Raw genomic sequence first — 24411 nt, forward strand, 5'->3', positions numbered from 1 at the left:
TCTTCTTCTTCTTCTTCTTCTTCTTCTTCTTCTAGATACTGTAGAAATCTATTGGCAATATTTTACCAAAATTTTTCTCAATTGTGAAAAATTCAGATCAGTTCTTCAACCTTTAGAAAGAAAAAAGAAGAAAATCTCTTTACTATAATACACCATGAAAATAGGCTATCTGCTTGCCACATTGTGTGTGTGTGTGTGTGTGTGTGTGTGTGTGCATGTGTGTGTGTGGTTGTTTTAATTAAACTATGGCCATAATCCATTTCACACAATTTTTAAGACAGGTAACTAAATACCAAATTATTTCCTTTCAGTCCAGCCACAAACTTTAAGGAATAGACCCTAGACATGTATGTACGTGACAGAGCAGGCTCCTGGTTGAGCCAGGCAGCTTTAGTATCATTTCCAGGGGTCAGCAATCTATGGCCCATGGACTGAATGTGGCTTGGCTTGTTTGTGTATGGCCCTGAGGTAAGAAAAGTTTTAGATTTTTTAAAGGGTTGTAAACAAAGCAAAAACAGTACTATGTGACAAAAGTACATGGTCTACAAAGGTTAAAATATTTACAGTTTGGCCTTTTACAGAAAAAGCTTGCAGACCCTTCATTTATACCAATGTTGTACAGAATTCAGACGGTGCAATTACAATTCCGAGATAATGTTCCTTTATTCTGACCCAGAATGTAGCAACATCCTACAAAGATGATCCTCTGATGTCATGGGTTAGAATTCCTTTTCTCTTTTTTCTTCATCTTCACATCATTAAACTTCATCCTTATCTCTCTCTCCATGAGTGTGGAGATTTTTCAATTTTTCATTTAGTAAGGCAGCAATTGCTTTGGCATCTCTGGCATCTATTTGCTCTCCCCAAATGTTTCTCTTTGCTTTTTCATAGGGATAACATTTAACAGTTGGATAGGCTCTGATGCCAGCTTTCTGGCATGTTTGAGCCTAAGCCTGACAGTCTATTTTTCCAGCTTTCACTTTTCCTTTCATCATCTTAGCCAAGAGCTTAAACTCTGGAGCAAAATTTTGGCAAGGTCCACACCAAGGAGCATAGAATTCAATCACCCGGTGATTTTTCCCTTGTATAACTTTTTCATCGAAAGCTGAGTCATTAGATTTGTGGATGCTTGAGGTAGAAATGCCGTACCCCAAATCTCTCTTCTAGCCATTGTGACTGTGATACTGAAAAGCTTTATTTGGTTTTGGGGGAGGGGAATCTTATCTCAGGGTATCTCTGAACATTTTCTTGGGCACAAAAAGAATGATACTGTTGGCAGTCTATACTGCCCACAGTAACTCTCCAGTTAGTGTCCGGGCCATTCTTTTCGATTCTGGCATTAGGACTTGACATGGATGACACCATGGGAATAGAAGTCAACCATCCAGACTTCATCATGGTTTCTTTGTTTAGCTAGTTCATTGAAAGTGGTGGGTGTCAGGGAGGTCACTGAAGGTTCCTAAGATCCTCTATGAATTCCAAGATCTGTTGTTCAGCAGAGTGATGTCCTTCTTATTCATAAACCTCGGATTGGTTGAATACCACTGTTGTTGGATCCGCCTGAATGTTACACGTGTTACAGGGTCCCTCGTGAACCGTACCATCTAGTGTACCAAACTAAAGCTGACCACGCAGATGCTTTGATGCTTTTTGTATCTCTGGCAATAAAGCTTGACATGGTGGACACCATGGCACAAACAAATCAACAAGCCACGGTTCCTATAATCGGCAGGAACATTTTGAGGTCCAAGTGTGGCAACATGAGAATTACCACTTTCTTTGGCAAAGGCTAGTATATTCTATAGAATCTTCTTTCCATGATGAATTTCATATTCTTTGGTTCCTTGTCCTTTAAATACTGCTAGACACGGCTGAAATACAGAGAGATTACTACAGATGTCTGGCGCAGAGGGACAGTCAGCCTTGCCAACTTGAATATGTTCACTTTTGAGTGGAGTTTTTAGTTCCCTCAACTCAGGATCATTTGGATTTTCATGTTTTCCGAAACTAAACGATAAAAGCCACCGATGATGCGCCAATCGATCCGTTAGTGTATTTGCCAAAAGTAGCTCAAAATCTGGAAGACTATGCATGATTTCCAAATATATTTCTCGAGCATCCAATGAATTAAGGAACAAAACGCTGCTTTTCTCTCTGTTATTTAATGTGGCGCCAGAGGAAAATAGGCAGTAGTACTTGTCATAATATCCAGACTTTTACAAAGTTTGTCCTGGGTGGCACAGTCCGTCCATCCTACATTAACAAGACCATCCAACATGCCCCTGAGCCTGAGTCGTGTCTATGAAGTTAAACAATCTCCTCCTTTGCAACAAAAAGTGATCAGCTGGCCAATACCAGCAGCAAAAGCAGTTTCTATGGAGTGAACACAATTTCCTGTCCATAATTCCATCACTGTGTTTCTAACGCGCTGCATGGCGAAAGTCACCAAACTTTCCTTTGATCTGTCCCTGTGATATTTCACTGTGGCCGTTCCAGACCTAAAAAGGAAGAGGCTGGGAGATCCGTTGACTCCTTTCATTCAGCAAAACATTCTATCATCACCACAGTTAACAGCACCAATTTGAAGTAATCCATCTACTTCTTTAGCACAGTCTCTCCATGTGGGAGCTAATTCATGGCAGTGTGAACATCCTGGGGAGTAAAAGTTCACAAACCACAGTTCTCCAGAATGAACAGCAGCATCCAATTCTCTTCTAGTCAATGTCATGCTTTCAAGATCATCATCATAAATACCAAAATCATAACGATCATAATCCCAGCTTTCATACGGGCCACCTTCTGGATCATCTGCAAGTCCCTTTTCTCCGTATTTGTCATACTTTTCCCACAGATCTTCATCTTTGAGTACTTCATATGCTCTATTTATTTTTGAAAATCACTCTGTACGTTAGGATTATTCATTTGGTTGGTAGGTTGGTTGGTTGGTTGGTTATTTATTTATTTATTTATTTATTTAGTGTTTATTTACTATTGGGAGAGACAGAGATGGAATGCAAGTGGGTTGGGGCAGAGAGAGTGGGAGACACAGAATCCAAAGCAGGCCCCTGGCTCCGAGCCATCAGCACAGAGCCCGACGTGGGGCTCTAACACACGACCTGTGAGATCATGACCCGAGCGAGCGGAAGTTGGACGCTCAAGTGACTGAGCCACCCAGGCGCCCAGGGTTATTCGTTTTTGTTTTTTGTTTTTTGTTTTTTATCAGGATGTAACTTCAATGCCAACTTTGTGAAAGCTTGCCTTATCTCTCTACTGTTTGCAGTCCTGGATACTCCAAGTAAACTGTAAAAATCCTGATCTGTGCCCACTAAAATGGCCATATACACTATTAGGAAACAGAATGACCCTTTTCAGGTCCCGGACGTAGTCATTTTCGTTGAAGCAGACTCCCATTCTTTCTCTGATACATGTTCTGATGAAAGTGGACATTCAGATATACAGCTGGTTCCAACTGAGAGAATATGCAGGTTTGAGAACTTGTGTTCACGTTACCCCAAGAGCGAATCAAGCATCGTGAAATTTTCCCAAAATGTCAGTCTGTGTAGGCTCAGTAATCTCTACTTCCTCAGATCACAAAAGATATCAAAATACTTTCAGGAATCTAACCTTCTTAACATTCTGTTTCTCCTTTCTTCCTTTAATCCTAAATGTCTAAATCTTCTCCTTACCTGCGAATGGTCTCTGGCTCATTTCTAACTCCTTGTCACGCAACCAAAACATACGTTTGTAAAGTATAGAGGTGGAGGTAACAAATATTCAGACTAAAATAAGCAACCAGAGGAAAATTGAGAACATATTGTCCAATACCACCATGGGACAAGTGGTTCTCCTAGGGGTCGTTCTCAGCATGGGTGTGGTGGACTTGATCTGCGCCACGCTTCAGGGCCAGGTAGAAACTGCCGGTAAACGCAATAGGAAGGATTTCTGGCTGCCATCAGCCCAGAATAGGATGTGGGGAGAGGGGAAGGATGGGGACATCCCATGAAAGAGACTGCTGGCATATGAAGTCTCCGGCAAGACTAGGGTGAAAAGAGCCTGAGTAACTGAGGCTTAAGTGAGAGAAAGGGTCGCAAGAAGGTGGGAAGCGAAGTCGGAAGAAGGGTGATGATGTAGGTAGTGAGAAAAAGATGGGGAGCTAGAACACAAAACCCATGGCAGTGGCGGAGAGGAAGGGAGGGGAGACAGGTGCACAGGCATTGGGCTCTCCCTTCCAGAAGGGCCATGCCTCTGCCACCGCCGCAGCCTCCCGCTCCAGCAGAGCCTGGGGCCCGGCCCATGCCCACCTCAGTCTAGGGGGGGTCGCCTCCTACAGCTACTCCCCCACCTTCAAATCCCGGCAGGTAGCGGACCCCGCCCCCACCCACCCAAGTCCTGCTGTGGGCGTGTGAACAAAAGCACCTGCTCTCCAGCCACTGCCAGGGTGGGGCGGGGCAGGGCAGGGTGCCTTGGGAAGCTGGGGGAGGAGCCACAAAGGCAGCAAGGAGCACCGCACTTCCCTCTTCTTTTTTAATGTATACATTCAGTGCTATAAGTCTTCATGTGAGTGCTACTAAAGCAGGACTCTACAAATTCTACTATGTTTTCATTTTCATTCAGTTCAGAATCCTCTCTAATTTTTTTTTCTTTTTTCATTACTTCTTTGACCCAGGGGATATTTCGATGTGTTCTGTAGTGCACAAATAGTTGAGTATTTTCCAGAGATATTTTTGTGCTTGATTTCTGATTTGATTGCTTAGTGGTCAGGGAACACACTATTATGACTTCAGGCCTCTTGACTTCTTCCTTTTATTAAGATTTATTTTTTACCCAGAACATAGTCTTTTTTGGTAAGTGTTCCATAGATCCTTGAGAAGAATAGTGGCGGCCAAGTCTACTATGCCCTTGCTGATGTTGAGCCTATTGAAATATCAGACTATAATTGTGAATTTGCCTATTTCTCTTTTCAGTTCTATCAATTTTTGCTTCATGTACTTTGAAGCTATTAACAGATACATGAACATTTAAGATTGCTCTTAATTGACCCTTTTATGGGGCGCCTGGGTGGTTCAGTTGGTTAAGCGGCCGACTTCGGCTCAGAGGGTCACGATCTCGCGGTCCGTGAGTTCGAGCCCCGCGTCGGGCTCTGGGCTGATGGCTCAGAACCTGGAGCCTGCTTCCGATTCTGTGTCTCCCTCTCTCTCTGCCCCTCCCCCGTTCATGCTTTGTCTCTCTCTGTCTCAAAAATAAATAAAACGTTAAAAAAAAATTAATTGACCCTTTTATGATTATACAATGACCTGTTGTTTATTGCTGGTAATAATTTTTTTTGCTTGAAACTGTTTTGTCTGCTATTCATATAGCCACTCTAGCTCAGCCTTCTTTGGTCAAGTGTTAGTGTGGTATATCATATTTCTGTCTTTCGAACAAATTTCTGTCTTGACATTTAAAGTGCATTTTGTATAGGTGGCATATAGTTGAGTCTTCCTTTTTTATCCATTCTGACAGTCTGCGTTTTAGTTGAGGCTTTTAGACCGTTTTCATTTACTGTGATGTTTTTTTTCAATATATGAAATTTATTGTCAAATTGGTTTCCATACAACACCCAGTGCTCATCCCAAAAGGTGCCCTCCTCAATACCCATCACCCACCCTCCCCTCCCTCCCACCCCCCATCAACCCTCAGTTTGTTCTCAGTTTTTAAGAGTCTCTTATGCTTTGGCTCTCTCCCACTCTAACCTCTTTTTTTCTATTTTCCTTCCCCTCCCCCATGGGTTTCTGTTAAGTTTCTCAGGATCCACATAAGACTGAAAACATATGGTGTCTGTCTTTCTCTGTATGGCTTATTTCACTTAGCATCACACTCTCCAGATCCATCCACGTTGCTACAAAGGGCCATTTACTGTGATTTTTGAGATAGTTGATTTGAATATGTCATCATGCTGTTTGATTTGCATTTGTCCTATCTGCTCCTTGTTCCCGTTCTCTTCTTTTTCCGCTTTCTTTTAATCGAGTAATTTTTATGATTCAGTTTTATCCATTTATTTATTTATTCATGTATTCATTTATTCATTTATTTATTTAGGCTTCCTAGCTAGAACTTTTCAGTTTTGCTGCTTTAGTGGTTGGTTTAGGGTTTATAGTCTATGGCTTCAGCATCACAGTCTCCCTTCCAGTAATGTTATACCACATCGTATAGAGTTTAGGCAAATCACAAGAGTTGACTTCCATTTCTTCTTTCCTAGATATATCCTTCCTGGGTCAGTGGGATTATAGTTTTCATGAGGTTTAGGAAGATTTGGGCCATTTTTTTTTCCTGTCCCTGTCCCCTGCCTCTTTGGGCAATTGTATATTTCCCAGTTGAAGTTTTCTCCCAGGTTTCCTATGTTAAACTTCAGTCTTTTGTTTTGTGAGGTCTAATATGTGTTTATTCCTACCCATCGTATTGTTCATGGCTAACATAATTTACATCTCTGTAAGTGCTATTTGGTTTGTAAAACAATAGCTTCCATGCCTCTAGTTATCTTTTCATGCTTTGTTTGGAGATATAGTTAAGTTACTTACAAACAGTTGGATCCTTTAGTCTTGCTCTTACGAATTATTGGATGAATCCAGAGTGGTGATCAGCCTATGGCAAATTATGAGTTTTTCTATCTTAGCTAATGTGAATAGATACTGTCCCTCGTGCTGTGGTAGCACCAGTCAGTGTTTCCTCTACTCTTTTCAGATTTTTTTTCCCTTGATGACTTCCTTCCATGTATGCACTGGTTGTTACTCTGCTGAATAGCCAAAGGGGACCCTGTGCAGATGCCCAGGGTTCTTTCTGTGTCCTGCTTTCTCCTCTCTTGGATGCTGACCTGTCGTCTCTATCTGCCTTGACTTCACCAGACTCTCAGTTTTGCCACCTTGACTCAAGGAGTCTGGTGAAATCTACTTAAATCATATATGTCTCTTGTGTCGTAGCCTGAAAACTCTCTCAAGGCAGTGAGCTTGGGCATACGTGTTAGGCTAACGTGTTTTGTTTTCAGGGATCATTGTCCTTCATTGTCTGAAGTTCTGTGTCTTGAAAATCATGTTAAAATTGTATTTTGTCTGTTTTGTTTTTGCTTGCTTCAGGTAGGAAGATCAATCAGTACGTGTTACCCCATCTTGGCCAGAAGCAGATTACAGTGGAACTTCGGCACATGCTCTAGACTGTCGAGTGTGCTTGTCTTCCTCCTTTGCTTAATTGTCTCCTGCTCATCCTTCATTCCTCAGTATATTTATCTCTTCCTCAGGGACATCTATCTTCCTTGGGCCCAATCTAGATCAAGTTATGATCACAGAACTCTGTCTTCTAATAGGAACTATCTGAATTTAGAATTACCATTTGAGTTGTCTTTCTCCTTCACTAGACTTTAAGCTAATCGAGAGCCAGGGGTCTTCTCTATTGTATCTGTAGAGCTGAGTATAACATCTTCCATTGAAGGTATATATTTATTCAATGTGTGAATGAGTGAATTGAAGATGCACAGGCCTGTATATGCAAAAAGTACTCATCTATTTTATTTCTGTTTCTTCTCTGATGCAGATTATGCTGGCTTCTTGAAAATCCGAGATGTACGTGTTTCTTATGAGAAATTAAGGAAACTTAACAAAAATCACTGTAAACTTCTTACGGGAAAAATGACAGAAATGGACAAAGTGGTTAGTGCACTACAAAACGAGCTACGAGAAGCCAAAGACATGATATCACGGTTAGAACATCAAAAAGTGGAATGGGAACGTGAATTCTGCAGTTTGAGGTACAGCATCTTGGCTTTAAGGAAATATTTCAACTGTTTCCTTTTATACTACAGATGTGTAGGGGCAGTTTTCTAATTGCTGACTTACCTTATGGGATTTTCCTGGAAAGAATACTTGTTTAGTGTTGTGAGGTGTGTGATTCTTGGCAATAACACAGCAAGTTCTTAACAGTGAATACTTCTAATACTTAATGTATATTCCAAATCACAATTTTAATGGCCCTATAAAAGTCCACCATAGTCCAAGAAACATCATTATTTAAGAGATTGAATTCTGCTTGTTTTTCATCTTTCAGTATTTTAATTAATGCTGTCAGGAATGTCTTTTATATAAATCTGTTTCTACATGTCTGCTTACTTACTTGGAATCAATTCTTCAATATAATGTAATCTGGTTAAAGTATAAAAATTTTTAAAAAGGTCTTTGATCCATATTTTTAAGTTGTTCTCAGGAAAGTTTATATTATTTTCTGTACCTACTAACAGAGTATAAAATGGTCATTTTTCTCAAGACAGTAAAATTCGCCAAAATTGAATCCGTTTGCTTCTTAACATGCAGGGGTTAAAAAGTAAAGTGGGGGTGCCTGGGTGGCTCAGCTGGTTAAGCATCTGACTTCGACTCAGGTGATGATCTCGTGAGTTTGAGCCTTGCTTTGGGTGGGCTCGAGCCCTGCTTTGGGTGAGCACGAGCCCCGCTTCGGGTGAGCTCCTCTTCTCTCACTCTGTCTCTCCCTCTCTGTCTGCCCCTCGTGGGATTCTGTCTCTCTTTGTCTCTCTCTGCCCTCGCTCACTTGAGTCATCTCTCTCTCAATAAAAAATTTAAACAAAGTAAAATGGGGGCGCCTGGGTGGCTCAGTCAGTCAAGCGTCCGACTTTGGGTCAGGTCATGATCTCAGGGTTCGTGAGTTCGAGCCCCACATCGAGCTGTGTGTTGTCAGTGCAGAGCCCACTTCGGATTTTCTGCCTCCCTCTCTCTCTCTCTCTGCCCCTCCTTTGTTTGCATGGGCTCTCCCTTTCTCTCTCAAAAATGAATAAACATTAAAAAAAAGTAATACGGAAAGTGATTACTGATAAGTTTTTTCAACATCTCTGTCATAGGTAGATAAAATTAATTCAAAGGTGTATGCTGAAAGGTCATATTACTCTTTATTGTTTACTTAATTAATACGTATCCTGTGTTGTTCTAAAAAGGGATGTTGAAGTGATTCCTAAAGTAGGTAATCACCCTCAACAAGGTAAGTTGCAAGTATTGTGGAAGAAGAAACAAAAAGTATAGGCAACAGATATTAGACTCGTCAGCGTAGTCTTGGATGACAGTAATCTGCACGTGTATGTTGTGTAAACAACATCCACAGATGCTCTCTTTCACTGCACATCATTTTTGGAGGTACCTGTAAGGTTTCGTCAAGTGGAAATTTTATTTCCAGTGAATTGATAAACTTCTCTTTTTAATGAGAAACTGAATTATCTGTCCTATGGAGGAATAATTATACTGTGGGAAAGGGGGTAATTTTCAACTCTAACTTTCCTGAATAATTTCAAACTTCCTTTCCTACAACATCTACCAGAGTTATTACTGACTAAAACTAAGTTGCATAATGCTTTCTCCTGGCTTTTTTTCAACTGTATATATGGTTTGGAAGAGATTGAAGTGACAAATTAAAAACATGAGCCCTACAAGGAAAACAATCGGAGAACATAGAAATTTTTCATTTGGATAATAAGCCAACTTATGTGGAACCAGATCATAAAATGAACTTTTTATGTCTAACAAAACAAATTTTAAAAGAAGCACATGTAGGGGCGCCTGGGTGGCTCAGTAGGTTGAGCGTCCGACTTCAGCACAGGTCACGATCTTGGGGTCCGTGAGTTCGAGCCCCGCGTCAGGCTCTGGGCTGATGGCTCAGAGCCTGGAGCCTGCTTCCGATTCTGTGTCTCCTCTCTCTGTGCCTCCCCCATTCATGCTCTCTCTCTCTCTCTGTCTCAAAAATATAATAAATGTTAAAAAAAGAAATTAAAAAAAAAATAAAAGAAGCACATGTAATTGCAGATGTACCTTAAAACAAGAAAAAGAAGAAAGAAGAAATGCTGATATGTTATATGAAAATATTAGGGAAAAGTTAAGAAGAAACGAAGGTGAATATAAGAAAGTAGTTGAAACAAAACAAGTTGAACTCGCTCTTAGAATGCTAAACATGGAATTGAAGGCCACAAAAAATAAGGTAAATCAGTTTTTGATAAAAACTGTATTTCCATCAATATTACATAGTGTAATACATATATATTTTATAGTATCCCTTTGACTCAATATATATTATTTAGGTTTAAAATAAATTAAAACATGGGATCATGTTCTTTTGAGCTTTTTTTAAAGTTCTCCTCTTCAGTTTTTGACCTTTTTTTTTTTAACAGTATGAGACCAGAATCATAATGAAATATGTCTCCAGTTTGTAGAAGAGCACAGTGACACTCAGTGGCAACTTTCTCCAGAACAGAAGGCCAGAGTCTTACAAGATGGAAGTCTAAACAATCACCTTTACAAGAAAAAGGAGCTAGAAATGGCTCATAAGAAAACTAATTCTAAGGTATCTTCTTTAGTTATTTTTTATGTATTTGTATACATTCTATTTTTTAGTTACTATTACTTTTTTCTCCGTGTGTATGTATAAATTATATATGTGTGTATATATATATATATATATATGTATATATGAAACTGAACTCTGTTCATCATGGAAACTATAGAGGATTTTAAAAGCACATATATTTATGGAGGGGCATGGGGGACGGTGGCATTTCTGCTTCACTGGATAAAATAATATTCTTGATTAAATGCATTTGTCTGCAACAAGTAGTGACATTCATAATGTCCTCATCCAAAGGAGAGGCTTTTATTACTTTCGTTAGGCATTGATGAGCTTTCCCTAATCTCAAAACTATTTCTACTAGCAACATGTGTTTTGGTTTTGAACAGTTACTTCACTGCCTTGATATATTAATAGGTTAGTTGAACACTTCCACTAATGGACAGGAGGATGAGTGTAGCCAGTTCACTGATCATATTTTCGGTATCAAGTCTCCTACTTTTGAGAAAAGTAACAGTTTTGCTTCAAGTAGCATCCTATTTCATTACAAGGAAATTTGATAACAATGGTATGCTGTGGTATATACTTAATGATAATTTATTGATAGGTATTTTATTCCTAATAAAATGGTTGAGTGTATTTCCCCTCTTTTATATTTATTACTGTTTTCAACATGAAGAGGAAATACAAGTCATTGCAGCAGTAAATGATTTCATGATTTTCTAAGACAGGTATAAATTTCACCTTATTTCCTATGAGTATTTTGAAATACAAGACTTCTTTTGTACTTGTGTATTTACACTAGAGAAGTGGCAGTGGTTGGTGCAAGAGCACTATTTGTGGAGTGAGAAGACCTGGGGAGAGTCCTGCAGCTCACCGTTTTAATCTCTCCATTCTAGAATTGTGATAACCAAATGAGTTCATTGATGTATGTAGAAGTGTTTCTATTATAGTACAGTGCCTAGATTTTTCAGTTATCAATAGATCTAATTCTTATAACTGACTATAGAAATGGTAGCAAAGTAGATATCTATGAAATATTCTCAGGAAAGAAGAATTTTAGGAAATTTAATCTGTCCGAGTATATGCAGAGCTAAGGATTGTACTGTGGGGTCGCTGTGTTCGATACCTACTGTAAACTCAATTTTTAAGTATAGTCAGATTTATTGATCTTTTATTTTAGGCCTTCTGGTTTGTTGTAAATCAGAGAAAGGCTTTTCCAATTCTGAGATTCTGAACACTTTTCTCACAAATTCTTTTTTACTTTCATGTCTTCATTATCTTCGGTTAAAGTTCTGAACTTTTGGGAACTTATGCTTGTCTAAAATTTGAGATTTGGAGCCAACTTTATTTTTTTCCAGTTGGATATTCACTTACTGTAATCTTCCTTCCTTCCTTCCTCCCTTTCTTCCTTCCTTCCTTCCTTCCTTCCTTCCTTCTTTTCTTTCTTTCTTTCTTTTCATGTTTCTTTATTCATTAGAGAGAGAGAGAGAGAATGCAAGAAGGGGAGGGGCAGGGAGAGGGAGAGCGAGAATCCTGAGCAGGATCCTGACTGTCAGCACAGAGCCTGATGCGGGGCTTGAACCCACAGAATGTGAGATCATTCCCTGAGCCAAAATCAAGAGTCAGACACTTAACCAACTGAACCACCCTGGCACCCCCTGTAACCTTTTCATTGTTTAAACATAGATTATACTTTCATTTCAAAGAAAATCATGATAATGCCATTTTATTGAGTGCTATCTGAAAATGTGCTTGGTTTTACTTAGCTTTCTGATAATCATGAGAAAACACAAGATCGGTTGCATAAAAACCACATGTTGCAGGATGAAATTGTCGTGCTAAGACTGGAAAGAGACACCATAAACAATCAGAAGTAGCCAGGGAGATAACACCTTTTGTGTCTTTAACTGAATTCAGTGAACAGGAATGAGTATGTGTTACAAAAAGATGGTGAATTGATGTATGTGTTGATATTTCTCAAAGTACGTATGTGAGAGTTGTCTATTATTAACATAATTTAATAATAAGATGATTTAGAAAATCAGTAACAGAAATGTCTTATTAGGTAGTTGTGAGACAACTTCAACAGGAACTGGCTGATACTCTGAAGAAACAGTCTATGTCAGAGGCTTCCCCAGAGGTTACGTCATATCTTTGTCTGGAAGATGAAACACAGGATCTCAAGAAGAAATTAGGTCAAATCAGAAGTCAGGTATGCAGTAAATGTAACCTGTCACCACCTAACCTATAGCTGGTTAAATAATATAAAGTGTTTTAGGATACCAATTTCCATGGACTGCTTTCTTTGGTATTTTCATTATATTAATTTATTATGATTTTAGTATCTTTACAATGCATTTATTTCGTAAGCTTCTGCCTCTCCTTCTCCTATTTGTGTTATACATTGTTTTCTTATAATACTTACTCTTAGGAAAGTTGAGGCTTTTGTATCCTTCCTCACAGAAATTGAGAGACTTTTTTCATTCTTTCTTTAATTTAAAATTTTTGTGACAGTTTATTTATTTATTTATTTTGAGAGAGAAAGAGTGAGAGAGAGTGTGTGTGTGCATATTAACAGGGGAGGGGCAGAGAGAGGAGAGAGAGAGAATCCCAAGCAGGCTCCATGCTGTTAGTGTAGAGCCAATGTGAGGCTCAGTCTCATGAACCGTGAGATCATGACCTGAGCTGAAAGCAAGAATTAGACACTTAACTGACGTAGCCACCCGGGTGCCCAAGAGACTTTTGTCCCCTACTAAACAATGCTTTTAATGATATCCCTATTACCATGATGAGGCAAGCTGGATCAAATCAGAAGATAATGTTTAATGGAATGTTTCAGATAATTGTCTTAGTTCTCATCTTCCCTTTTGGGAAGAATGCGTACTGATTTCACTTAACAAACCACTTGAACTTCGGCATTTCCTTCATTTTCTTTGCCTTTTAGACATATTGTCAAAGCACGGAAATATTCAGATCATGTATAGTATGGACGCCCAAAAGCGAGAATTAAGAACATTCTCTGTGTCCTGCCATTGGTTTTTTTTTAAAGCTATTTTGAGGTACAATACACATACCATAAAAGTCACCCATTTGCCACGCACAGTTCACTGTCTCTGTGTACACTCGTGCAACCATCACTGCCATCAAGTAGAATGTTTTCCTCACCCTGAAAGGAAACCCTTACCCGTTGCTCCCAGCCTCAGGCAACCACCAGTCTACTACTTGGTCTCTCAATGGAGTTGCCTCTTGTGAATATTTCATATAAATGGAGTCACACAACGTGTGGTCCCTTGGGACTAGCTAGCTTCACTTAATGTTTTCTGGGTTCATCTGTGTTGGTTACAGCTTATATCAGTGCTTCATTTCTTTTTATTGTCAAACAGTACTCCATTGTGGGTTAAGGCCCTTGTTCATTCATCAGTTGATGGACCTTTGGGTTGTGTCCACTTCTTGCCTATTAATACTGCTGCTTATGAACATTTATGTAGTTCTTGTGTGGACATCCGTTTTTAATGTCTCTGCCATCAGATTTTATCCTCTGAGTTGATTGGGTTGATTTCACCATCTCTCAGCCATTACTCATGCTGTCCTTACTGTCTTTTTAGTTTCTGTTCCTCTTGAGTAAACCTATGTTATTCAGACTTGGCTCACAGTCTCCTTTCCAATGAACTTTCTCTGACTGTTCTAACTCCCATTAGCTTTAACTCTCTTGACACTTGTCATCTAGCCTGTGAAGAACAATTCAGTCATTTATTTGACATTGTTATTCTTTTTTTTCATGACAGGTAATTTCGTCTTCCTAAGTATAAATTTAAGGGATAGTAATAATTGATACGTGTGGTTCTTTTCCTTGTATAAATTGAAAATATTTTAACAGTTTTTCTGAAAAAATTAAGTGCTTTATACTGTATCAATAAATTCTTCTTGGAAACATTGGTATAACAAAGCTTTTATTCTAAATGTATGCTAAGAAATGAAATACTAAATTGAGGGGTACCTGGCTGGCTCCAGTCCGATCAGAGTCTGCCTTTGGCTCAGGTCACGATCACCATGTTCTTGAGATGGAGCCCTGCATCAGGCTTTCTGATGTCAGCAGAGCCTGCTTTGGATCTGTTGTGTCCCTCACATTCTGCGCCACTCAGACTCGTGCTCTGTATCAAAAGTTAACGTTTAAAAAATGTGTGTAATCTCTATACACACACACACACACACACACACACACACACACATATAAGTAAAACAATTAATGAAAGCACTTAATCAAATAGAGGAGAAATGTTCAATCAAATGTCTAGTTTATTTTTCCCTCTCACTATGAAAAAGCATGCTAAATTTGTCTTTCTTCCTTACACAGCCAGAACTAGGATTTAAAAAAAGAAATTTTTTTAAGGTTTATTTACTTTTGAGACAGAGAGACACAGAGCATGAACGGGGGAGGGTCAGAGAGAGGGAGACACACAATCTGAAACAGGCTCCAGGCTCTGAGCTGTCAGCACAGAGCCCGACGCGGGGCTCAAACTCACGGACCGCGAGATAATGACCTGAGCCAAAGTCGGCCGCTTAACCGACTGAGCAACCCAGGAGCCCCCAAACTGGGATTTACAGATTGATAGCACTTTACCAACTGCAAATATATGGGGGCAGCTTTTCTGATATGCTTTTACCACAAAGCCTTAATCTCTTCATCAGAGTACATGCTAAAGCAGCCTAACGTAAACGGTATGGACATGAAATGATTGAGGAACTTTAGTTTCGCAAGACTCAATTATTTCCATGTCAGTGGTTTTCCCTTGCCTCTGATGGTCATGTAAAGGATCTACTACTCAGTGAAGGAGGTGCTATTTGTACCATAGTCTGTGAGCATTGTCCACTGCGTGGTATAGAGAGGAAGTATGTTAAAATGATTATAAGTGGGAAAAAGTACTGTTGGCTAGTGGCATTGGCAAAGTTTTTGAAGTACTGAGGAGATTCTAGGCCTCATGCTCCCCATTTGCTACCACTTGCGGTGGAATGAAGAATAACTTCAGTATAATTTGTATAGGGGAAAACTTGTATTGGCAGGTCACCTGCCTAAACTATCACATTGTATTGGAATGTTAACTACCGCAACAGTAATCATGCTACATGCAGACACTTAGAGCTGACTATGTTCCACCTACCCTTCTAAGTTGTTCATTCCTTATTTCCTAATTTAATCTTCCCAACATCCCAGTGGGGTAGATACTATTATTATTTATTTTGAGATCACTTTTTTAAGGTCCTTTTGTTGAGAGAGACAGAGAGACAGAGAGACAGAGAGATTGTGGGGACGGGCATGTAGGGAGAGAGAGAAAAAAGAGAGAGAGAGAGAGAGAGAGAGAGAGAGAGAGAATCCCAAGCAGGCTCCTCACTGTCCATGCAGAGCTCGATGTGGGGCTCAATTACATGTCTCTGAGATCATGTCCTGAGCTGAAATCAAGAGCCAGACACTGAACCGACTGAGCCACTCAGGTGCCCCAGTAGGTGCTATTATTACCTTTATTTTACAGATGCAGAGATTGAGACATGGAAGTTTTAGGTAGTGTGCTCAAGGTCATACAGCTCATAATGAGCAGAAGTGGGAATTCAGACCAGGCATTCTGGCCCCTACTAGGATATTGCTTCTCAAATTCTTCCATGAAATATCTTGTTGTCACTGAAAACAGCATGTTCAGTTTTATAATCATGAGAATAGCAACGTCATTCACCTATGTGAATATGTAAAATCATAGTTGATGTGGTGCTAGGAATATGAAACTAGAAATGTTTACCATAAGGTAAATTCCTATATTTCCTCCCATTTGACCAATAGATACGTTTGAACATTTATCTCATCATATATAATATAGAAACATTAACAATGTTATGTTTTTGTAGGAGAGTAGGCTGGTAAACTATTCTGTAAGAGTATTGAAACATTTCGTCTTTGTAGGCCATAGTCTCTGTTGCAGAAGCTGAACTCTTTTGTTATGACCTCAAAGTAGCCATCAATCAGCATGTAGAGGAGAGAGAGGCTGGCTCCAAAAAGATTTTACTTACATCGGCGCTTGGGCGGTTTAGCTGCTTGAGGTCCTGACTCTTAATATCCACTCAGGTCATGATCCCAAATCCCACATCATGAGACCGGTCATGAGGCCAAGCCCCACATCAGGCTTTCCCCTGAGCTTGCAGCCTGCTTACCATTTTCTCTGTCTCTCCCTCTGTCTGTCTTCCCCACTTCTGCATACTCTCTCTCTCTCCGTCTCTCTCTCAAGTCAAAAAAAAAACAAAGAAGCAGGTGATGGTGTTCTACTAGATTTTCAGTGGTTAAAATTATTTTTTCTTTATTTTAGTTGCAGGAAGAACAGAAACGACATGCAGAGGCTGTAAGATATGCTGAGGAGATGAAAGATCATATGCAAAAGTATAATTTAAACCTCACAGAAAATGACTTGTTTATTTATAAAGCAGATAAACAGTGTAGTATGGGAAATGTATTAGTTATGCCAGTATATCACTGTTAAGCTGGATACAAATTCCACCTTTGAACTATTTTGAAATGCAAAATTGTGGCATATTATCTCTCAATTTTGCACCTTATCCACAAAACACAATGAGAGAAAGGGCACAACTCCCATATCTTCCTCTTGATACAATTTAAAGAATTTCTGTAATACCGTGATTTGTTCAGAAGTTATATGATGTTGTTTTAGATTTATGTGTGAGAATAATTATCTTAAGATCTGCATTTTAGGCTACAGGTTAAAAATGCCACACAAGAAGCAACCATCAAACATCAAGCGGCCCAAATTCAAGATCTTGAGAGTAACGTGATAAAGACAAGTTTGGTAAGTCGGTCTCTTAATGTCTGTCCTACTGAAAAGGAATCCTTATTTCACTAGTAGTAGTACATAAGAATGTTTTGGAACCTATGGAAAATCTCACTGCTCCAAAGGTTTGGTTGATATTGTTCCTACTTGCTACTAGTGTTGTAATTCTTCAATATAGATGAAGTTGATTGAACTCATAAAGTAATGATGTTTATAGTGAGATTTTCATAAAAACATTGTGAGAGTCTTAAAAAGCAACATTTTATCTACACCCCAGTTAGCGTTTGGTTTAGTACACCTTTGGCTACTATTAATAATGCTGTTGTGAACGTTGGCATGCAGATGTGTGAGTCCCCGCTACTATTTTTCAGTGTGTTTCCAACTTCCGCACACTTTGAGTGATCATGTCATTTGAATTCTGACTTTCTCTTGTAGCCTCAACCCTTCAGTGAGAGTTTGAGAACGGGTTATTTTAATGATGATTTGTTGTAATTTGTAATTACAAGTTCTCAATTTATTGTCTTCATCAAGAATGACTAGCAGGTCTTTATGCAAACGTCCTTCTCAAAGGAATGGACTTTTCTCCTTGTTGGATTTTGTAAAGGAAAAGAAATGCCAGTGAAAAAGTAGAAATGTCTGCTCTGTCAGGGCCTTACCTAGTAACATAGTGCTCCTACCATTGCAAGTTCAGAAACCCATTTTCTTTTTCCACTCACTTGAGTTAATCAGCCTTTCAGAGATTTCACAATTCAGCCTCAGAAAAGACTAATGTGCCATTCAGGATTCTAATTTATTGATATGTAGTGAAACCCCAACTGTTTTCCAAGCAGAACAGTTAATGTCCTTGCACTCTCACCCTCCTTTGGAGGATGCTCATTGTAAATCCTAAGCGGAAGCAATGAGGTAGATACACTGGCCAACTCGTTTCTGTCAGTCAAAAAAGCTATATAATATACATGCAAGTTTCATTAGACAGCTATACCCATCAGGGGAATTAGAACATTCTGTTGACTGGTCCTTGTTGTGGCTGAAGAGACATTGAAAATCATTTTCTTTTCTAGACGTCTTACAAATGAGTCACATTGTAATAGGGAACTTTTCATGCGAGTAATATGACACTCTGTTGATCAGTCTTCTATGAATGAGAGTGCTAGGCATTGTCCTGCTACTGTGCCCTAAAGAAATCATAAAGGTCTCAAAAACTAAAATTTGTAAGAATACGCGAAACTGATGAAGCTTATTAAAGAATAACGAGGGATTTTCTGTACATCTCTATAGAAAGGAATTAGGGTCATGGTATGAAATTAGCTGCCACTTTAAGGTCTTCCCTGCAAATCAAAAACTTAAGATTGCATTTGGCCAACTCAGTCCATAGCTCTGACTTCTCTAGAAGGTCCTCATCTCCTGAATCCCCAAACAGAGGCTTCCTGGGTTGAGAAAGTTTTTGGTGAGGCTGGGGGCGTTACTCTTTTTGTTGTATATTTAGTTTTAATTTTTTTTTAAATTTGCATCCAAAATAGCATTTAGTGAAGCAATGATTTCAGGAGTAGATTCCTTAATGCCCCTTACCCATTTAGCACATCCCCCCTCCCACAACCCCTCCAGCAACCCTCAGTTTGTTCTCCATATTTATGAGTCTCCTGTGTTTGTCCTCCTCCCTGTTTTTATATTATTTTTCTTTCCCTTCCCTTTTGTTCATCTGTTTTGTCTCCTAAAGTCCTCATACGAGGGAAGTCATATGATTTTTGTCTTTCTCCGACTAATTTCACTTAGCATAATATGCTCCAGTTCCATCCACGTAGTTGCAAATGGCAAGATTTCATTCTTTTTGATTGCCGAGTAATACTCCATGGAATATATACATACCACATCTTATTTTTTTAATTTTTTTAACATTTTACTCATTTTTGAGACAAGGGAGACAGACCGTGAACAGGGGAGGGTCAGAGAGAGGGAGACACAGAATCTGAAACATGTCCAGGCTCTGAGCTGTCAGCACAGAGCCCGACGCGAGGCTCGAACTCACGGACCGTGAGATCATGACATGAGCCGAAGTCGGCCGCTTAACCGACTGAGCCACCCAGGCTCCCCATACCACATCTTCTTTTCCATTCACCCATTGGTGGACAGTTGGGCGCTTTGCATGCTGTGGCTACTGTTGAGAGTGCTCCTATAAACATGGCAGTGCATGTGTCTCTTCGAAACAGCACACCTGTATCCCTTGCATAAATGCCTAGTAGTGCAATTGCTAGGTCGTAGGGTAGTTCTATTTTTAGTTTTTTGAGGAAACTCCATACTGTTTTCCAGAGTGGCTGCACCAGCTTGCATTGCCTCCATCAATGGAAAAGAGATCCTCTTCTCTGCATCCTCACCAACATCTGTTGTTGCCTGAGTTGTTAATGTAAGCCTTTCTGACAGGTGCAAGGTGGTATCTCAGTGTGGTTTTGATTTGTATGGCCATCTGGATGTCTTCTTTGGAGGAGTGTCTATTCATGTCTTTTGCCCATTACTTCACTGGATTACTTGTGTTCAGGGTGTTGAGTTTGAGAAGTTCTTTGTAGATTTTGGATACTAACCCTTTATCTGATATGTCATTTGCAAATACTTTCTCCCATTCTGTCGGTTGCCTTTTAGTTTTGCTGACGGTTTCCTTCGCTGTACAGAAGCTTTTTTATTTTGATGAGGTCCCCCTAGTACATTTTTGTCTTTGTTTCCCTTGCCTCCGGAGACATTTTGAATAAGAAGCTGCTGCAGGCAAGATCAAAGAGGGTTTTTCCTGCTTTCTTCTGATGGCTTCCTGTCTTCCATTGAGGTCTTTCACCTATTTTGAGGTTATTTTTTGTGTAACGAACAACTTTTTATGTGAACATGTTTTGATTTCTCTTGGGTATATACCTATAAATACAGTTGCTGGTTCATATGGTAACTCTGTTAAATAAACCTTTTTTGTTTGTTTGTTTTTGTTTTTTTCAACCTTTTGAGGAAGGGCAGGCACCTGGGTGGCTCAGCCGGTTGAGTGGCTGGCTCTTGATTTCAGCTCAGGTCATGATCTCAGGGTTGTGGAATCGAGCCCTACATTGGGCTCTGCTCTGAGCATGGAGCCTGCTTGGGATTCTCTGCCCACTCTCCTCTGTCCCTCTACCCCACTTGTGCACTCTCTCTCAAATAAGTTTAGAACAATTGTTTTTCTAGTTTAACCTTTTGAGGAACTGCCAGACTGTTTCCAAAGTGGCAGCAACATTACATTTTCATCCGCAGTTTTTGAGAGTTCCCATTTTCCTGATTCTTGCCAATGTTTGTCATTATCTGTTGCTTTCATGATAGCAATTCTAGTGGGTATGAAATGGCATCCTGTGGTTTTTGGTTTGCATTTTCTTAGAACTAATGATGTTGAACGTGTCTCTTTTATTTTTGAGAGAGACAGTGTCAGCAGGGGAGGGGCAGAGAGAGAGGGAGACACAGAATCTGAAAGTCTCCAGGCTCTCTCAGCTGTCAGCACAGAGCCCAATGTGGGGCTCGAACCCACAAACCGTGAGATTGGGACCTGAGTCCAAGTCAGAAGCTTAACTGACTGAGCCACCCAGGCACCCCAAACACCCCCCTTTTAACGTGATTATTATCCAATTCTGTATCGTCTTTAAAGAACTAATCCATTCTTTTGCCCGTTTTTATATTGGTTTGTCTTTTCGTTATTGGAAGAGTTATTTAAACATCCTACATACAAATCCCTTAACAGATATGGGATTTTCAGGTATTTTCTCCTATTTAGTCACTTGCCTTTTCACTTTCTTGATGGTGATATTTGAAGCATAGTACTTTTTAATTTTGATGAAGTAATCTTAATCTGCTTTTGTCTTTTGGTGTCATGTCTAAGAAATCATTGCCAAATCCAGTCACAAACATATACACATAAGCTTTTTTCTAAGAGTTTTATCATTTTAGCTCTTAGATTTTAAGTTAGTTTTGTATATATGCTATGGGGTAGAGGTCTGATTTTATTACTTTGCATGTGGATATCCATTTGTCCCAGTGCCATTTGTTGCAAAGACTATTCTTATTCCATTTTATTGTCTGGCACCCTTGTGGAAAATCAGTTCACTATAATGTGAGATTTATTTTTAGATTCTCAATGTTAATACGTTGATCTATATGTCTGTCCTTATGCCAGTACCATATCAAATTTTATGAAAATTTCTTCCTAGTTATCTTGCAAATTACCAATCACTTATGTAATAATAAAAAGTCAATGTAGTAGAACTTAACTTTGCTCCTATAGAGATTTTTGCTTCTTTAAGGACGCTTTCGCCAGCCTATGCCTTGCTGACCCCATGACTCGATGTGAAGTCAGGCTCAAAAAGATAAAATGCTCTTTCTTTAGTATGTTCAGATTTTTATTTATTTATTTATTTATTCATTCATTCATTAATTTATTTATATTTATATATTTTTTTAGAGCGTGCACAAGCAGGACGACGTGGTGTGTGGGGAGAGAAAGAGAGAGAGAGAGAGAGAGGAGAGAGAATTTTTAGCAGGCTTCACACTTAGTGTGGAGGCTGACAGGGGTCTTGATCCGATGACCCTGGGATCATGACCTGAGAGGTTAGGCTCAACTGACTGAGCCACCCAGGTTCCCCGCCTGTGCAAACTTTTAGTGTCTCAGTCAGTGCTGCCCACTTTCATTTCCATCAAATCTTGGCCATAGGATCTCTTGACTCAGTCTACCGTTTACTTCATTATATTTTATTATCTCATAATGCATAGACTCATCCATAGTTGTCACCTTCTAGGAAGGAAAAGATTAACTCTGGGCTATTCCTCATTCCTGTTAAGAAATCTTGCTAATCCATCATCTTGCAATTCACAATGAGATCATCTTCTGACCTGGTTCTTGTGTGTAACACTGGTGTTAATCCTGTTCTTGGCACAGATCCTACATTCTTGGAAAACACAGTAGCCTGTTTCCCCTTCTTTCACTTAAATAGAAAGATATGCATAGCTATAAGTTATAGCTCAGCGTATAATTAATGGAATAAACATTACATCATTCAAATACTAAAGCTGTACAAAGTGAAGTAGTATTAAGTTGATTTATCAGAGACAAATAGTAGATTGGTAATTTGAATGACAAAAAAATTTTGAAGCCAACTTGTATGATATGGAGAAGCATTGTGGGACAACACAAAGATGAAGTGGTCTTACCTCCCACACAAACAAGGTTGGAGTAAGGTAAAGGAGAATGTGCAGTTAATTTAAGTAGTGTTAAAGGACAGTACATTTGTTTTGCTACTGAAAAGATGAAAAATGATTCCATGACATTCTCTTTATTTCCTCACTGAGGAAAGGAGAATGAAGATTGAGCATTCAATGGATTAAAAAATACTCAAAGCTGCCTATTTCCTTTAATTGAAGTCAGATCAAAGGCCCAATTTTGGCTATCAAATTGACTCTTTCTAGTTTTTCAACTATTGTGCTTCAAATCGTATGTCTCTGTGCTTCTACCTTAACTTGAGGGGAAATTCTAAAGAGGCATTCCTTCCTACTTGTAAGAGTAGTTGGAATTGAAGGGAATTTTAGAAAAAGATCTTAGAGACAGGAAGATGGCAGAGGAGTAGGAGGACTCTAGGCCTGCCTCATCCCACGAATACAACTAGATAACAATCAGCTCACCCTAAATACCCCAGAAATTGACCTGAAGACTGACAGAACAAACTCCACAACAAAAGGGAGAGAAGAGGCCACATCAAAGAAGGTCCTTGATGCAGAAATGTCATCTAGAAGAGAAACAGATCCTGGCTGCTGCAGAGGGGAGGGAGTCGAGGTTGTGGGTAAGGGTGAGAGAGAGGAACGTACAGGGGAACGCACAAAGAGAACATTCCCCATAGCCACTGGCTTGGAAAATGAGGGGCTGCATTTCGTGAGTTCTTGTAACCAGTAGTGCGTAAAGTCTGGAGTTTCAAAGGGCATTTGGTTTAGCTTGGTTAGACCCCTGAGGTACTGCACTGCTCTTGGACAGAGGGCAGGCAAACAACGTGGGAGCATATAGCATGGGTACAGTGGTCTGAAGAGCGCCTGGGGCACACAGTGGGGAGATTATTTGCTCTTCTCAGAGCACGTCCCTCAGAGGCAAAGTTCAGAGAGACCTGTCTGTAGGAACAAAGCTGCTGGCTGGCACCAACACCTTCTCCTGCCCCTCACCACAAACATAAAGCCACCTGCAGGAAGCACTGCATTGCTAACACTGGCTACCTAACTTGCTTACACCAAATACCACCCCCTTGCACACTGGTGGAACTACCTTTCTCAATCACTCTTGCTTGAGTCCCAGCACAGCAGACCCCTCCCCCAGAAGACCAGGACAAATGCCTGCCCACACCACATCTCCCAACCAGAGAGTTTCCCTTGGCCTCAGTTCCAGTAGAGGTGGTGACAGGTCTCATTTCCTAAGCAGACCAGAGCACACCTAGTTAAAACTCGCTATGTTCAGGCCAGGGACCAAACACTCACCAGCCCAGGCGAGGAGAGCCTGGGCAGATGACTGGCCTGAAGGATAGCATAGCCAGAACACAACAGCAGAACACATGCAGCACACACTGGTGACACTCCCTGAAGTGCTAGACCCTGGGCATTACATGACGTCTTTTTCCTAAGTCCATTACTTTCGGGAGCAGGTGACATAACTGGCTTCTCTAACACACAGAAGCTGGCAGATACTTAGACAAAATGAAAAGACAGAGGCATTTATCCCAAATGAAAGGACAGGATAAGGCCATGGCCAGAGACCTAAATGGGACAGATGTAAATAACACGCCTAATGGAGAATTTAAAACCATGATCATAAGGATATCCACTGGACTTGAGAAAAGAATGGAAGACATCTGAGAGACCCTTACCACAGACATAAAAGAGTTGAAGAAGCAGAGATGAAGAGTGAAGTAAAGATGAACAGCAAGCTGGAAGAAGCAGAGGAACAAATTAATGACCTAGAAGACAAAGTAATGGAAAGCAGTGAAGTTGAAGAAGACAAAGAAGAATTATCCAATGCAAGAATAGACTTAAGGCACTCGTTGACTCCGTCAAATGTAAAAACATTCATATGATAGGAGTCCCAGAAGAAGAAGACAGAGAGAAGGGGACAGATAATTGATTTGAAGACACAATAACTGAAAAATTCCCTAATGTGGAGAAGGAAACAGACATCCAGATCCAGGAGGCACAAAGA

The 24411-nt window shown here is 39.9% G+C and overlaps 1 protein-coding gene and 1 pseudogene across 1 annotated transcript in view; one reads left to right on the plus strand and one right to left on the minus strand.

The window, feature by feature from the left end:
* LOC132676933 (ankyrin repeat domain-containing protein 26-like) overlaps window positions 1-24411 on the plus strand; it is a 73869-nt gene that overhangs the window by 31298 nt on the left and 18160 nt on the right. The window contains 5 exon segments of the mRNA XM_081795671.1: window positions 7564-7847; window positions 10225-10362; window positions 12431-12577; window positions 16716-16786; window positions 17117-17210. Coding sequence (XP_081651797.1) covers window positions 7564-7847; window positions 10225-10362; window positions 12431-12577; window positions 16716-16786; window positions 17117-17210 — 734 coding nt within the window.
* On the minus strand, window positions 759-3411 carry LOC132675826 (endoplasmic reticulum disulfide reductase DNAJC10-like; annotated as a pseudogene).

The sequence above is a fragment of the Panthera onca genome, chromosome A1, assembly GCF_046562875.1.
Source record: "Panthera onca isolate mPanOnc1 chromosome A1, mPanOnc1 haplotype 2, whole genome shotgun sequence".
Taxonomy (NCBI): domain Eukaryota; kingdom Metazoa; phylum Chordata; class Mammalia; order Carnivora; family Felidae; genus Panthera; species Panthera onca.